The following is a 15,577-nucleotide window of genomic DNA, read 5'->3' on the forward strand; positions in this document are numbered from 1 at the left end:
CTAGCAGGTTTCCTTTGGCGCAAACCCAGAAGTTTGCATCACACATGGTGATATGATCACACTACTGAATCATTTATTTATTTATGAAAAACAACAATCAGTGAAACACTCTGCTGGTTTTAGTCATCATTATACTGTAATCGAATTGAACCCTTTCTAGCAGTACACTGGCATGTACATCACCATATCAGAAATTTTCAATCAGTATGAAAAAATGAATTATTTTATTGCCGCAGGCCTGTTATAGTATCAGGATAGTGTTGGGTTTCTGTGTGTAGAGTATTGTGTGACTGTGTTTAGCTGCTGGTGAGTTAGGCGATGGGAAATGGGAGGGGTGTGAACCCCCTGCTGGACAAACAATTCACACCTCTCCACAATAACCTTGGTACAGAGATAAAACAGAAAGCACAACGAAATATTTTTTGATAGTAAAACACTATACCCTAAACTGTATACTGTAAAAGACTGCCACAATTATAACATTATTATTATTGTTATATCCCCACCAATTATAAAAGATTAAAGCCCTGAGTGTCTACTTTCATATGAGCCATTAACCATGACTGTGGAGTGTGACATCAACAATAAATTCAATGCTGAACACGGGCACTCCATTTTTTGGCTATAATGAGATTATGCTCTTGGTTTACTTTCACTTTTCCTTGCGATGAAAACCATTACAATTCAATTCTTCCAAAACGTCTATCCTTCTTGATTAAGCATTTTTAAAAAAACTGCCGTGTATTTATTCAAAGGCTCGTTAAAATGAAAGTTCATCTGTGAGAAGCTTCAGTGCAATTGGTCTGGTTTCTAACTGATCAGGTTGGGTTTTTTTGTTTGTTTGTTTGTTTGTTTACTTAGTCATCATTCCTGTACTTTTAACCAGCACTTTTCAAAATAGTTTTTTGTGCTTCACCTCCAAATTTAGAATGGTAGATAGTGCATCTAAACATACAAATGAGCTTGCGCTAACTGCTTTGCCCAGTTTCATGCATTGTTAGCACATCAGCATTTCTGATTGAAGCACTCACAGAATCTGTCCCTGAAAAAAGAGGTGAAAGCACTCAGAACAAAAGTAACTTGTTTCCAGCAAGCTCCATTCAGTGAGCTGCCAATAGCCAAAAATAACTCTGTTTTGTACTCAGACTGTCATACTGCTGTGCAAAACTAACACTAATGCACTTTACTAATGTACACAAATCATTAGTTTTCACCCTCTGCATCTGTTCAGCATGCTGGATCTTAAACAAACTTCAGGTGTTATCTCCTCAAACAAAATATACAGCAGATGAAATTCAAAGACTCGTGGTGTTTCTGGGGTTGTAATGAACTTAGATCAAAGAAAACTATGTCTGTTTTTACACAGGGCCTAATTAGTAGTTTGAAAAAGGTCTACAGTTTCTAAAGCTGGCGCTCCAGGCTGCTCACAAATGAGCTGTACACAAATCTCTCTTATTTTGACTTTGTATTCTCAGCTCTCTCTCTCTCTCTCACACACACACACACACACACACACACAAACTACACGTGCTATTAAGGGATACTCTTTCTCTACAGGTCACTAGGACACTGTGAGTTTACATTTTTCGTAGCAATCATTTTAAATAAGCAGAAATTAACATCTACAAAGGAATAACACATGCAATAAGTGATATGAGCTCGAACATACAGGAACACATTGCATACTTTTTGGTTCTGTTTTTTTTTTTTTTAAATTATGTGCTGCATTTTTTCTACAAAACATTGCTTTCAACAAGGTTGAAGATGCTTGTAGGCAGTGCTGGATGTAACGCCTTTTTCTGATAGCAGTAATGTAATGTATTACATTTTAAATTTATGTAATCTGATTACAGTTACTGATGTCAATAAAATAAAAAATAAAAAATCATTTGCGTGACAAATTTATTGTTAAAAAAACAATACTAAGTAAAATGCATTTTAAAATAAATCACGTTTTGCACCGAAGATTTGTTCTTTAGCCTCGAATAATTCTCCACTTGGAGCGGTTTGTCACTGCATAACTGAGCGTCAGTAAAAGAAGACGGCCTGTAATTTTATATCTTCAGTGAGTGGAGGCGAGACCAATCAGACAAGGTTTACAGGAAATTACGTAGAAACACTCGTGTCTAATTGGCTGACAGTCTCCCAATTCTGCCAAATGCTAGCTCACACGGTCAGTTTGAGGACAATGGATATATGCCAATTTTTTTTTTAAACCAGTAAATGGGTTGAACCTGAAACAGTAACATCCTCTGATGCTGAGCAGGAAAACAAGGTGTGTAAATGTCTATATGAGTTCCAGTTTACGTGAACATGATATGAGCAGAGCATAAGGAAAGATAATGTACTCTGCATGGCTCTGTAGCAGCTAAACGCATACAGTGATAGTTTAGTTGTCCCTCCTCTTGGCTAGCAACACCAAACTAGCCTAGTTAGAAAATGTTTTATATTTTATCTGTCTGGTAGTCCTACAAACAGTGACAACACCTGAGGCAGGTTTTATGACAAATCCAACTTTTTCTGATCATGTCATACATTGGCATGCCCTAAAATCACTGAAAGAACTACGAGCTTTAATTTGTAGTAGGTTTTGAAAGTAACGTGAAAGTAAAATAATTAATAATCTGATTGCTTTTTACATGCAGTAATCAATAATGTAACCAGATTACAATTTTAAAGTAGGAATTAGTCATCTGTATTGGATTACTTTTTTGGAGTAACTTACCCAACACTGTTTGTAGGTGATCTTGGTCTGCTCCTCTATGCAGAACATTGAAAGCTTGTATATATTTTTAGGTTTGTATATGTGGACTTCCCTCTTTACACCACATGCTTTGTGTAGGGTTCAAATCTAGAAACATAGATTTTGTGTTTCTTTGACCATTTCTGTGTTGTTTTGAGAGCATGTTTGGCTCATCATCTTGTATAAAGCTCTACTTGTGGCCAAACCTGAACCTCCTGGCAGAGGCAACCAGATTTTGGCCTGAAATATCCTTAGTGAAATAATAATGCTATCAGTCTTCACAAGAGCCCCTGAACCATCAGCAACAAAACAGCCTCAAAGCATCACAGATCCTCCTCCATATTTTACAGTGGTGTATCAGCTGGTTATGCTCGTGTGCAGTCCTCTTTTGCCTCCAAACATGCTGATTTGGCCTCATCTAACAACGACCGCTAATTGTAGTTCTAATGACACTTGGCGACATTCAGGCACTGCATTTTATGAGATGCTTTCGGGAAAGGCTTCCCGCAACCCATCAACAGCTTGTTTGTGAAGTGCCGTTTAACAGCTGATTTAGAAACTTGACACCCACGGGAATCAGTGAAACTGCAATTAAAAAAAAAATTATAATAACCTCCTTGAGATCTTTTTTTCCCCTCCTTTACTTTCATCATCCTAACTGTGTGGGGGGGACACAGTGCTTATGGTTCCAATTCCTTCCAAATGTCCAACTCTTTCAGTCATGTTAATTGTGATTAACAGTATATTATCTGCTTGTGTATTTTTTTCATATCCATTACTTGATCTTTGTTGGGTCAACAATGATTTGCCTCTTTTGTGTTTAACCTACTTTTTTCCCCAATAATGATGATTGACAAAAGGATTTAACATGCATGTAACCACATACTTTTACCCAGGGTAACGGGACATGAATAAAGATAACAGAATTTATTTAAAATGGTATTTTAAGCATGTATTTTCTTTAGTGGTATGAGTAATTTTGGCATACATTTGGGTCCAAAAGTGTGAGACCACATTGAAAATCAACATTCTGCACTATTTCTTGGCCCCTATTTAAATGTAAGCAAATATGATATTGAACATGTTGACTGTTTTGTACAAAAGGACAGATCTTCCTCATGCCTAATGTCATCTATTGAAGCATGTGTTCAGACAACACTGGACTTTGGATTTGATCTAAATGGATCAAAAGGTTTTGCACAAACTTGTGGAGTCCATGCCAGCTTGAGTGCACACTGTCATTAAAGCAAAAAGGGGATGTACCAAATACTAAGAAACTCTGAAATTCATGTAAATTTTTCAAAGATTCTACTTTTCACTCGTTATTGTCAATAATATAATTTGTAATGAAAATTGTTGTGTTAAATTAGAAAACAATGTAAAATATAAGCATTTTCGATAGTGGTCTCAGACTTTTGCACCCCCACTGTATATATTTTGAGAGAAAATACTATTATTTAAACAAGTAGTCCTAATGAGAATGATTATTAATTGGTTAAAAGATAAATAGTTTCTCTTATTTTTGGAGCGTTAATATGAATTTTATACAATCATTTTCTGTTTACTTTCATAAAAGGTGCAAAGAATTCTGGAGGGCAGAGAATCGAATGCAAATTTAGTGTCACATGAAAAAATGCTCTGGGCTGTAAATAAGAACATCACGCCATACCCTGTGGCGAGAAAGCGGCCAAACGAACGATCACTAATAAATAGACACGAATCACCAGGAGCACCATTAGCTTGTCATCCCTTGCTACATTTGTTATTTTTAAAGTGATCTCTTTGGGGGAGATAACTGCACAAAGGAGGAATTTGACATGTCTCTGTGGTCCTGTGCAGTAAATAATGAGTGGAAGTGTCGCAACAAAAAAGCTCAGCTAGGAGCTATAAGGACAGCAGGATATTGAGGCAGCCATTCGAAGTTGACTTGTGTCATTATCATCAGTAGAAGGACAAAGTCACACAGCGCTTTTCATTCCTTCAGCCACTTGTATTGCAATGTAGGAGCCAGCATATTTATCCTGATATACAAAAAATGATAAAAGATCTAACAACACAATCAAAATAGTCTGTTATGTGAGTGACAAATAAAAAGGAGTGTGTGTTTTAGCCCTAATGGGCTACCAGAATATCAGTGTCCCGCATAGTTCATAACTGTATCCAGTGACAGTTAAGAGAACACCAAGCCAAGAGATGATGTCAGACAGCACCACAAGAAGTGAAGGGAAGTTGAAAACCATGTGAATGAGTTACATCTGACAGGATCTACATCATAATATCTAAGCCTGAATAGACACTCTGAATATAATGGAAGTAAGAGGAAAAGGTTTCAACGTCTGACACTGTAAGAGAGAGTGTGAGCGAAGCCAGGACAAAAATACAGAGCAAAACGTGTAGCTTATAGCTTATGTGAGCCTAGAAGAATTAAAGATGCTATATAATGATTTAGTAGATACTAAGCACAATATTTCACAACTCTGGATTTGTTAGGGAAAAAGTATATAACTCACTGGGAACAGCCTCCAGATTTGCACATGATTGAATGCATCCAAGACTGTATATGCCTGGTGGCCTGGGAAAACTCTTCATATGGTCAAATGTGGACATTTTCTGCTATATATACTTCTTTAGACTTTCCTGAAGCAACAATGCTTCCCTTTTGCATGTATCTCAACCACAACTTAATTCTAGCATTTAAATATCTGGTCATCCCCAAAAAGTGAAGATTTATGTCTTTTTATTAGGTCATGTTGACATTTGAAAACTTCGTCCACACAGAGTGTGTAAGTGCATTTCTCTGTTTTGATGATGATGTGATTGTGCAGGAGCATCATGGACATTTTGACAGCTGGAAACTGATCAAAGCCGGAATTGATTAGGATTCGAAGCGTGAGAAAAGCACACTAGGACGACTGAATGTTTTAGCCCTGCGTCTGTTAAACTAGTTGCTTTCTCAGCATGATTTCTTCAGGCAGACGCTAAAGGCAATGCTAGAAAGCAGACATAATAAATATAAATAATAAATAAATAATATTTTGGTCTGATATAGTGAGTAGTCAAGATGTCATGGTATATTATTGGCAAAACATGATTTTTCATAATTTTTGGTTGTTTTCCAGAATTCAGCCACAGCGAAATCGGACAGGTTTTCACAGACCACCACACACATTTTGTTATAATTAAACCATATTTGGCTAGTTAAAGTGCATGTATGACTAATGTACTCACCTTTTGGCCAGGAGCTGGGAGCGTGTTCCTGATGGAGAGACAAGACTGATCTCCAGGTCTCCCCTGCGTGGGTGAATGATCAGCACCCGTACAACTACATGCTCCAGGAAAGCTATATGTTGTTCTGGTTGCCCGCTGCAGCCCGTGCTACTCATAGTGACATTTAGCTTCTGCTCTGGCCGGATGTACCTGCAGTGAGGAAGAGAGGTTCCTGAAATGTGCAGTAACTCTTGCTTTTTTGTATACACTTGCATTTTCCTGTTCTGTATGCAATTATCTTTAACTAAAGAGCTTTAATCTTACTGTACATAAACTTGTCAAAACATACTGCTGTATTTATCTGGAACGTACATTTCCTAACTCGCATAGTATTTTAAAATGCGTTATATTCATGTTCTATGCACCTTCCTAGCTCTACACTCAGAGGAGGCTCGTCCAGAGCCCCATCATTTATATCACATATTCAACACACATTAGTCTTTATTCCCAACTTCATACAATCAAAATTATGCCTTTTGCATGAACAACTATTAAAAAAATATATGTTGCTATTTGACAGTTATAATCCAATTTCCCATTGATTTGCTTGCCTTTCTAGATCCTGTACAATCCCCCTGTACATGCTGCACAATCATGGGGCGGAGCATTCACTGCTCCACTTAGCTTCTATACTGTTTTTATTACACCTAGTGGTCAAACATGGGAACTGCAACAAGCACTCCTAGAGGCCCATTGGTGCAGGTATCATGCTGCCCCATGCTCAGAGGAGGAGAAGCGGACAAAAGAGTTAATGGGGTTGCCAGTTTGTACTAGCTTAAAAATACTTGAAAAATGTGTATCACAGTGACCTTGTTTCCCAGACAAAGACTGTAAAAATGTTCCCCATTTTCTTGGTCTAGTTTCAAGTCTTCTGTGTAGATTTTTAGATGTAGTTGGGCTAGAAATTTTGAAACCTTGCAACCTTGGTTAACTGTCTTAGCTCTACTGTGTTCATCACACACGGGAATCACACCCGCTGTATAAAACATAATTAAACAAAGACAGCTAGACCATTCGTGACTGTTGTCGGCTCTCAATTGCTTACTACAGGGTTACTCTAAAAATTCATTACATAGTAAGATAAGCCAAGTGTGATAGCCCTTGTCTACTGTTGTTCCGCCCCACCAAAATCTATGGTGATTAGCCACTGCTGTCTACATTGTTACTATTATCACCAGCACCAAAACAGATTAATAGGCATAATACATAATTGCACTTGCTGAAAAACATATCAGCTTCTTATTTTCTGGACAAGTCATAGCTGATTAAAATATACAATGTCCATATCTTTTCCTTTCTAATGACTGAAGTACTATAGACTGGAAGCAGGGATTCTACCATTAAAGTGAACATTTAGATCAAAATCACCAGAACATTAAAAGGAGAAAAGTTTCCTGTACTAAATCAAGGCAAAATTTAGTAAAGAAATATCAAAGAGAACAAGTAACACATAACCCTGGGCTTAGTACAGCAGAAATGTAGGAAACAACTAGAAACATAAATCATTATTTCCATCTATGCTTGGTTGTGTTGCACAGCTCATTAAGTTCCAGTTGTGCTCATCTTTTTCAGACAGTTTGGGACTTATTTGAGTCCAAACTGTTGTTTTTTGTGAGCATCATCATTTCAATGGCTTTACATCACACACTAGAATAAACACTTTTATGACTGGGTTGAGACACAGCAGAGGACAGATGGAAGCAAAGTGAGTCAATCAAATCTTGGATCCTTATTCAACACACAATTCAGATGCAGGCATCGTCCAGCTCTCCCACATCTCAGTGAGTGGGCTTTCTGAATACACAAACTCCTCTATGAAGTAACAGTACTAAAGCCTTTTGAAACAGAGGCTGGTCACTTGACTCCATCAGAAATGCTGGTTCCAAGCCAAATTAGCAAACCTAGCAAGTACTGTAACAAAGCAGCAAAGGGTCATATCATAGAAGATAAACTATTTTGACTTCCTCAGTCGGATCACATCACAGGTTTATACTTTAATAGGTACTTTCAAATCCACTTTGTTTGCAGTTCCATTTGGAGGAAAACGTTTCCTAAATGTATTTCCATTAACATACAGGAGCATAATTTATTTACTTTACTTTAAGCTTATTAATAGGATCTACCTAACACCAGTTCATTTCAGATAGAATTAGAGATGTCTCTGATTTGATACCCAGGAACAGTGTCATATCTTACAGTGCTGTGAAAAAGTGATTTATTTTTCCTGATTTTTTCTGTTCTTCTGTATATCACATACTAAATTGTTTCAGAAATGAAAACAAAATCTAAGATAAAACAAAGACAACCTGAGTAAACATAAAATACAGTTTTTAAATGATAATGTTATTTATTGAAGCAAAAAAGTTCTCCAATACCAACTGCACCTGTGTGAAAATGTGTTTGCTCCCATAGTTACTAATTCTCCAAATCTATGAAACTGCATTCATAATGGGGTTCAGCTGGACCAGGCCTGATTACTGCAAACCCTGTTCAGTCAAATCAACACTTAAATAGAACTTTTTCAACAGCATGAAGTTAAATGGTCTTACCCAGCAACACACTATGCCAAAATTATGGTGAAGCATGGTGGTGGAAGTGTGATGGTGTGGGGCTGCTTTGCTAGCTCAGGGCTTGGGCAGCTTGCAGGAATTGAGGGAAATATAAATTCTGCTCCCTACCAGAAAATCTTAAAGGAGAATGTCTGGTCTTCAGTCCATAAGTTGAAACTCATGCGCAAATGGATTATGCAGCAAAACAATGATCCAAAAGTATAGGAGTAAATCCTAGTCCTAGAAGTAAGTGAAAGACTGATCTCCAGTTATCGGAAGTGTTTGATTGCAGTTATTGCTGCTAAAGGAGGTACAACTACAATTAGTTTTTCACATTGGTGATAGGTGTTGGATAGTTTTGTTTTGTTTTGGCTTCAATTAAAAAACAAACAAACAAACAAAAAAAAACCTGTATTGTGTGTTTACTCAGGTTGCCTTTGTTTTATGTTGTATGTCGCTTGAACATCTAAAACAATTTAGCCGAAGATATACACAAAAACAGAAGAAATCAGGATGGGGACAAATACTTTTTCACAGCACTGCATATCACAGAAAAATGCATTCTGTAACAAATACATGCTACAATATCAGAGAACTGCGTGTAGTGCAACAACATAAAGCAGGTTCAAGTAGTTCATGTGTTATCAAGAGTAGCCAAGTTGCTTAATGTTAACAATAACCAGTGAGCTTTTCCGCAAAGCAAACGTGAGGGAGTTGCTCTCACGTCGCCTGTGTGGCAATACTTCACAAAAAAGGACTCTTTTTTTGGTAAATATGGAATTCGATTAATAAGGATTACATAAAAAATATTTTCAACTGTTCATCCACTAATCAAATGATTTACTGTGTTACTTGTACTAATTGTGAAGCGATCTATGTTATATTTTTATATTTTAATTTCATATTTGGATCTCGTGTTCATTATGTGCTGTTTACTAGTCTTTGTCTTTCTCTATGGCCCCATACCTTTTTGAAAACCTGTAAACTATCTGTAACAGCATTATAATCTCATCTCTAACCTGTAAAACCTGTAAACTATCTAAAAAATCAAACTGTTATTGTGAATGAATGTGATTGCGTATGAATGTTGTGACATCTGTAACCTCAGAAGGGTGACAATAAAAAAAATCCATTTCAATTTACTGTCCCTTCAAATGAGTAAAACATTATTCTGTGTATATGACACAGTTTGAAGCAGTTATTCAATCCAAAGTACATTAATATGGGTATAAAGAACTAAATCAAATTCTGAAAATACATAATATATACTAAACTGGCATTACATGTAAACATATTAGGCATGACACACATTCCATGGTAGAAGGAAAATGAACAAATCATGAACTTCATCTAATAAACAGTCTTTTGCTTATGGCATGGAGATATTAGATTTTTCACAGGGCTGAAAGCAGCCAATGGAAAATCAATAGGTGGCTGCGCCGGTCTAATGAGATTCAAAGCATGACCTGAGATGAGCTCCCGTCTGTGCCCAACTGCCCCTCAATAGTCATTCCACCACCATAAATAAAAGCTTAATCGTCGATCAATACTGGTGGCAGCAGAAACCTCAGCAAAAAGAAGTAGAAAAATAAAGGTGGTTTACATTTTTCTACAGGTTTTACTATGACAAAATGCAGTTAAACATTATTACAAATAAAATGATTTTAAAAGTGACTCCTTTGCTGAAGGCAATAGAGTTTAAATGTAAAGAAACAGAAAAACAGAACTAGGAAACAGAAAAGGTTCAGAGTCAGGCAGAACCTTTCATTAGTGTCTCAACACCAACGTTTAATCAAAAGCCTAATACACAAAGGTTAAGCAAAGTTTAATACAATCCAAAAGTAACTCATCTTAATTCCAAAAGCACTCATTGAAAATGATAGCAATAATCTTCCAGACATCACTAAGGCACCAAATTACATGCTTCCATCCCTAATCATTAATGTGGAAAATATAGTGCTGGCAGTTGGTGAAAGTATCAAAGTGATCCACTGTTTTACACAATTTCATACATTGTCCTCAAGCATAATATGAATGAATCAGAATGAATGAGATTATTCTCATGTACAGCAACTAGGGACGTACATGAATATGAATAAATTATTCAGAATGAACAGGTAATGCGTTCTAAACAGATACAAATACAGATTTTTCCGGAAGACTTGTGCTGATTTTCTTCATACTCACGTGCACATGTTGATAAATGCAAATCACCCGTAAAGTGCAAAGCATTGCAAGCCACAGCTCACATGCTTTTTAAAGACATCCATAAAACAGCATAAATGGTAATGCTCATAGAAAGCTGAAAGCATGGAACGAGGAAATAATGCTGAAAGAAGAGGAATTTCTCAGAGACAAAAGTGGAATTTATTTTCATTCACATGTACACCAAAATTCAACATGTCGTGCATTCTGAAATGCTTTTTTGCTCACCATGTTCGTAAAGAGTAGTTATCCAAGTTACCGTATTCTTCCTGTCAGCTTGAACCTTGTCTGGCCATTCTCCTCTGACCTCTGACCAGGTATTCCTATTAAAATAGCTGTTGAGTGTATCTACTTTTAAAGATCTTAAGTGGTAAGAGGCAGATTTAATTTTCCAGCCTGAAGACACAGTCAAACAGCATGAGAAGACTAGACTCACAAATCAAGCCCTTTGTCAAGATCAAATACAGCACAACAAAACAAAAGAAGGATTTGTTCATCAAATGTTCCACTGACAGGCAGTGTGGATACTGCTAGCAATTGACCCAGACACGGAGTCAAAACACAGGAATTAGTGCCCACAATTTTTTTTCCAATAGTCCACAAGCATATCAACATGACAGATGCACTAAGAAAGAACCTAAACCACAAGGAGACTAACATACCAACACACTAACTCAAACAATTAAACAAATGTATCAAACAGGGTCAACTAAAAAACAGCAAATACACTTCATATTGCATGCAATACCACAGGCTAACTGCTTGAGTTGTGGCTTGATTCTCATTCAAGGAAGTGAATGCTCCAATAATTTTGCCCAGTTACATAGTTGCACAGAAACATTATAGTTAATACCATCCTCAAATGATAAGACATGCCAATATATTTAGCTGATTTAAAATGTCAATAATATTACATACAGTCATGTGTTAATAGCAAGTACATCTTGCACACTAGCAAGGAAAATAAGATAGGATAAAAAAATATACCTACAGTGGTGCTTGAAAGTTTGTGAACCCTTTAGAATTTTCTACATTTCTGCATAAACCTAAAAATGTGGATAAAGAGAACCCAATTAAACAAATGAGATAAAAATATCATACTTGGTCATTTATTTATAGAGGAAAATGATCCAATATTACATATCTGTGAGTGGCAAAAGTATGTGAACCTTTGCTTTCAGTATCTGGAGTGACCCCCTTGTGTAGCAATAACAGCAACTAAACGTTTCCGGTAACTGTTGATCAGTCCTGCACATCGGCTTGAGCAGTTTTAGCCCATTCCTCGGTATAGAACAGCTTCAATTCTGGGATGTTGGTGGGTTTATGCACATGAACTGCTTGTTTCAGGTCCTTCCACAACATTTCTATTAGATTAAGGTCAGGACTTTGACTAGGCCATCCCAAGACATTAAATTTATTCTTCTTTAACCATTTTTGTTAGAATGACTTGTGTGCTTAGGGTCATTGTCTTGCTGCATGACCCACTTTCTCTTGAGATCCAGTTCACAGACAGATGTCCTGACATTTTCCTTCAGAATTTGCTGATTCAGAACTAGAATTCATTAATCCATCAATGATGAAAAACCAACCCGGCCCAGATGCAGCAAAACAGGCCTTTTGAGTGACCGCAAAAGACCTGCAGCAAGACTTGGTGGCAACAGGCACTGAGGTTTCAGTGAGCACAGTAAGGCACATACTAAACACAGACAGTTTCCATGCCAGAACTCCAAGATGTACACCACTACTGACCCAAAAGCACAAAAAAAGTCGCTCAAAATCATAAAAATAAGCCACAGAAGTTTTGGGATTCTGTTCTGAGGAGCGATGAAACAAAACCGGAACTTTTTGACACGTTGGATCAGCAGTATATCTGGAGGAAGAAGAATGAAGAAAGAACACTCTGTCCACAGTCAAGCATGGTGGTGACTCAGTGATGCTCTGGGTCTGCTTTGCATCCTCTGGCACTGTAAACCTGCAGAGTGTAGAAGGCATGATGGATTCATTGAAGTATCAGGAAATCCTAGGAGAAAAAGTCATGTCGTCTATGAGGAAGCTGAAGCTTGGACACCACTGCACCTTCCAACAGGACAATGATCCCAAGTATACCTCAAATTCCACCAAGGCTTGGTTGCAGAAGAAGTCCTGGAAGATTCTACAGGGCCATCACAGTCACCTGACATGAACCCCATAGAAAATCTCTGGTGGGATTTGAAGAAGGCAGTTGCAGCACACAAACCCAAGAATATTACTGAACTGGAGGCTCCTGCTCATGAGGAATGAGCTAAGATTCCTCAGGAACGCTGCCAGAAGCTGTGCATCTCGTTTGCAGCAGGTCATAACAGCAAAAGGGTGCTCTACTAAGTACTAAAGATGCTTGCCATGAAGGGGTTGAATAATTTAGAAACTGGAGAAGTCATTATATGTTGCATTTTCAGTTGAATTTGGGGAAACCACTTGAAGCATTCTTTGTGTTGAACTATTTCAATTGCTTTTGTTTGATTTGTTCATTGCAAACAGCTGAAAGACTGTCCATTTGTACAGTAAGCCTGATTTGCAACGGGGTTGAATAATTTTGATTGTAACTATATGCTGAAATGGAGTGCTTTCCTTTCTCTAAACATAAACGGTCTGCACTTATGTAGCACTTTTTTCCAAAGTGCTTTACACTGTGTCATTCACCCATCCACACACACACTCACACACCAATGGTAGCAGAGCTGCCATGCAGCTAACTTGCCATGGAGCAACTTGGGGTTCAGTGCCTTGCCCATGGACACTTCGGCATGTGGAGCCACGTGGGCCGGGAATTGAACCGCCAACCCTACGATTAGTGGACAACCTGCTCTACCACCTGAGCCACAGCCACCCACATAACACTTCTCATTTAAACCAAAAAGTTCTATTTTGGTCTCATCCATCCACAAAACCTTTTTTTTCAATAGCCTTCTGGCTTATCCACGTAATATTTGAACTGCAGACAGGCAGCAATGTTCTTTTTGGAGAGAGGTGGCTTTCTCCTTGCAACCCTGCCATGCAAACCACTGTTCAGTGTTCTCCTGATGGTGGACTCATAAACATTAACATTAGCCAATGTGAAAGAGGTCTTTAGTTGCTTAGAAGTTACCCTGGGTTCCTTTGTGACCTTGTGGACTATTAAAACGTATTGCTCTTGGAGTGATCTTTGTTGGTCGACCACTCCTGGGGAGATTAACAATGGTCTTGAATTTCCTCCATTTGTACACAGTCTGTCTGAATGTGGATTGGTGAAGTCCAAATTCTTTAGAGATGGTTTTGTAACCTTTTCCAGCCCGATGAGCATCAAGAACTCTTTTTCTGGGGTCCTCAGAAATCTTCTTTGTTCGTGCCATGATTCACTTCCACAAACATGTGTTGTGAAGATCAGACTTTGATAAATCACTGCTCTTTAAATAAAACAGGGTGCTCACTCACACCTGATGTCATCCCATTGATTGAAAACAACCGACTCTAATTTCACCTTCAAATTAAACTGCTAATCCTAGAGGTTCACATACTTTTGCTCACAGATGTGTAATATAGGATCATTTTCCTCAATAAATAAATGACCAAGTAGAATATTTTTGTCTCATTTGTTTAATTGGGTTCACTTTATCTACTTTTAGGACTTGTGTGAAAATCTGATGATGTTTTAGGTCATATTGAGGCAGATATATAGAAAATTCTAAACCCATTTGTTACTGTGAATAAGGGCTAAAAAAAAACTCTTGTAACACAAATATTATACCCTCAATCTGTCCACTAGAGATATAACACAAAATCTGTGTTTCAAAAGTGTTTCACTTCTTAACTTGATAAAAGGCAACAGCCCTTGAAAAAATAACAAGCAGACAAATCATGTGTAAGTGCAGGGAAATGTGAAATCAGGGTGAAAACTTGAAGTGTTCAGGCCTTTCATGACTGTAAGGAAAATCCATTGTTCCCTGACGAGTTGTTTTTCTTGACTTCATACTGTGTTCTTACACAGAGTGTGCTTCAGTTGAATGTTTTAGGGATTGTCTCACATTAGTCTGTAGCATGATGCATTCGGGTTGATGTCAGTGGGCTGCAGTGGGCCTACAGAAGGTTGACAAACTAATGGAAACACCCACCATAAAACACCATATGCTCACATTTGTCTTCACAACAGAATCACAGCACAATCATAAATGAGTTTGATGATTGCCAGATGATTTGTACAATGACGATGGAAAAATAGGGTAGATATCAAACTAAAAGGATGACATGATGACACCTTGGTCTGAGAGCACTGCATTTCTAGCTGAAAATAAATAAATAAATAAATAAACAGAAGAGTTCTAGGAATATAACTTTTGACTTAAAATACAAAAGCTCATCAGATGAAGATGAAAAGAAAAGGGTTAAACCAATTTCACAGGAAGCACCATAACAGGAATGTACAAGTCAATGCAAGCTGGCTAGCCAGCTAGCCGACGGGCTACAAAGTGAGTATAGCTGCTTCGGGATACATCCATCCCACTTATCCTACACAGGGTCACAGGGGAACCTGGAGACTATCCCAGGAAACTCTGGGCACAAGGCAGGGGACACCCTGGATGGTGTGCCAACCCATCATAAGTTCACACACCCATTCACACACTACGGACAATTTGGAAATGCCAATCAGCCTACAACATATGTCTTTGAACTGGGGGAGGAAAATGGATTACCCGGAGGAAACCCACGAAGCACAGGGAGAACGTGCAAACTCCACACAGGATGCAGGAATTGAACCCCCAACCCTGGAGGCGCGAGGCTTTAATTCAGCGTGAACAGC

General features: G+C 37.9%; 1 protein-coding gene across 4 annotated transcripts in view; it reads right to left on the bottom strand.

The window, feature by feature from the left end:
- Window positions 1–15,577, bottom strand: part of pcsk6 (proprotein convertase subtilisin/kexin type 6) — a 91,499-nt gene that overhangs the window by 26,310 nt on the left and 49,612 nt on the right. For all 4 annotated transcript variants that reach the window (XM_053635606.1, XM_053635605.1, XM_053635607.1 and 1 more), the window contains one exon: window positions 5,972–6,160. In XM_053635606.1, the coding sequence (XP_053491581.1) occupies window positions 5,972–6,160 (189 nt within the window). The remainder of the gene's footprint in view (window positions 1–5,971; window positions 6,161–15,577) is intronic.

The sequence above is a fragment of the Ictalurus furcatus genome, chromosome 10, assembly GCF_023375685.1.
Source record: "Ictalurus furcatus strain D&B chromosome 10, Billie_1.0, whole genome shotgun sequence".
NCBI lineage: Eukaryota > Metazoa > Chordata > Actinopteri > Siluriformes > Ictaluridae > Ictalurus > Ictalurus furcatus.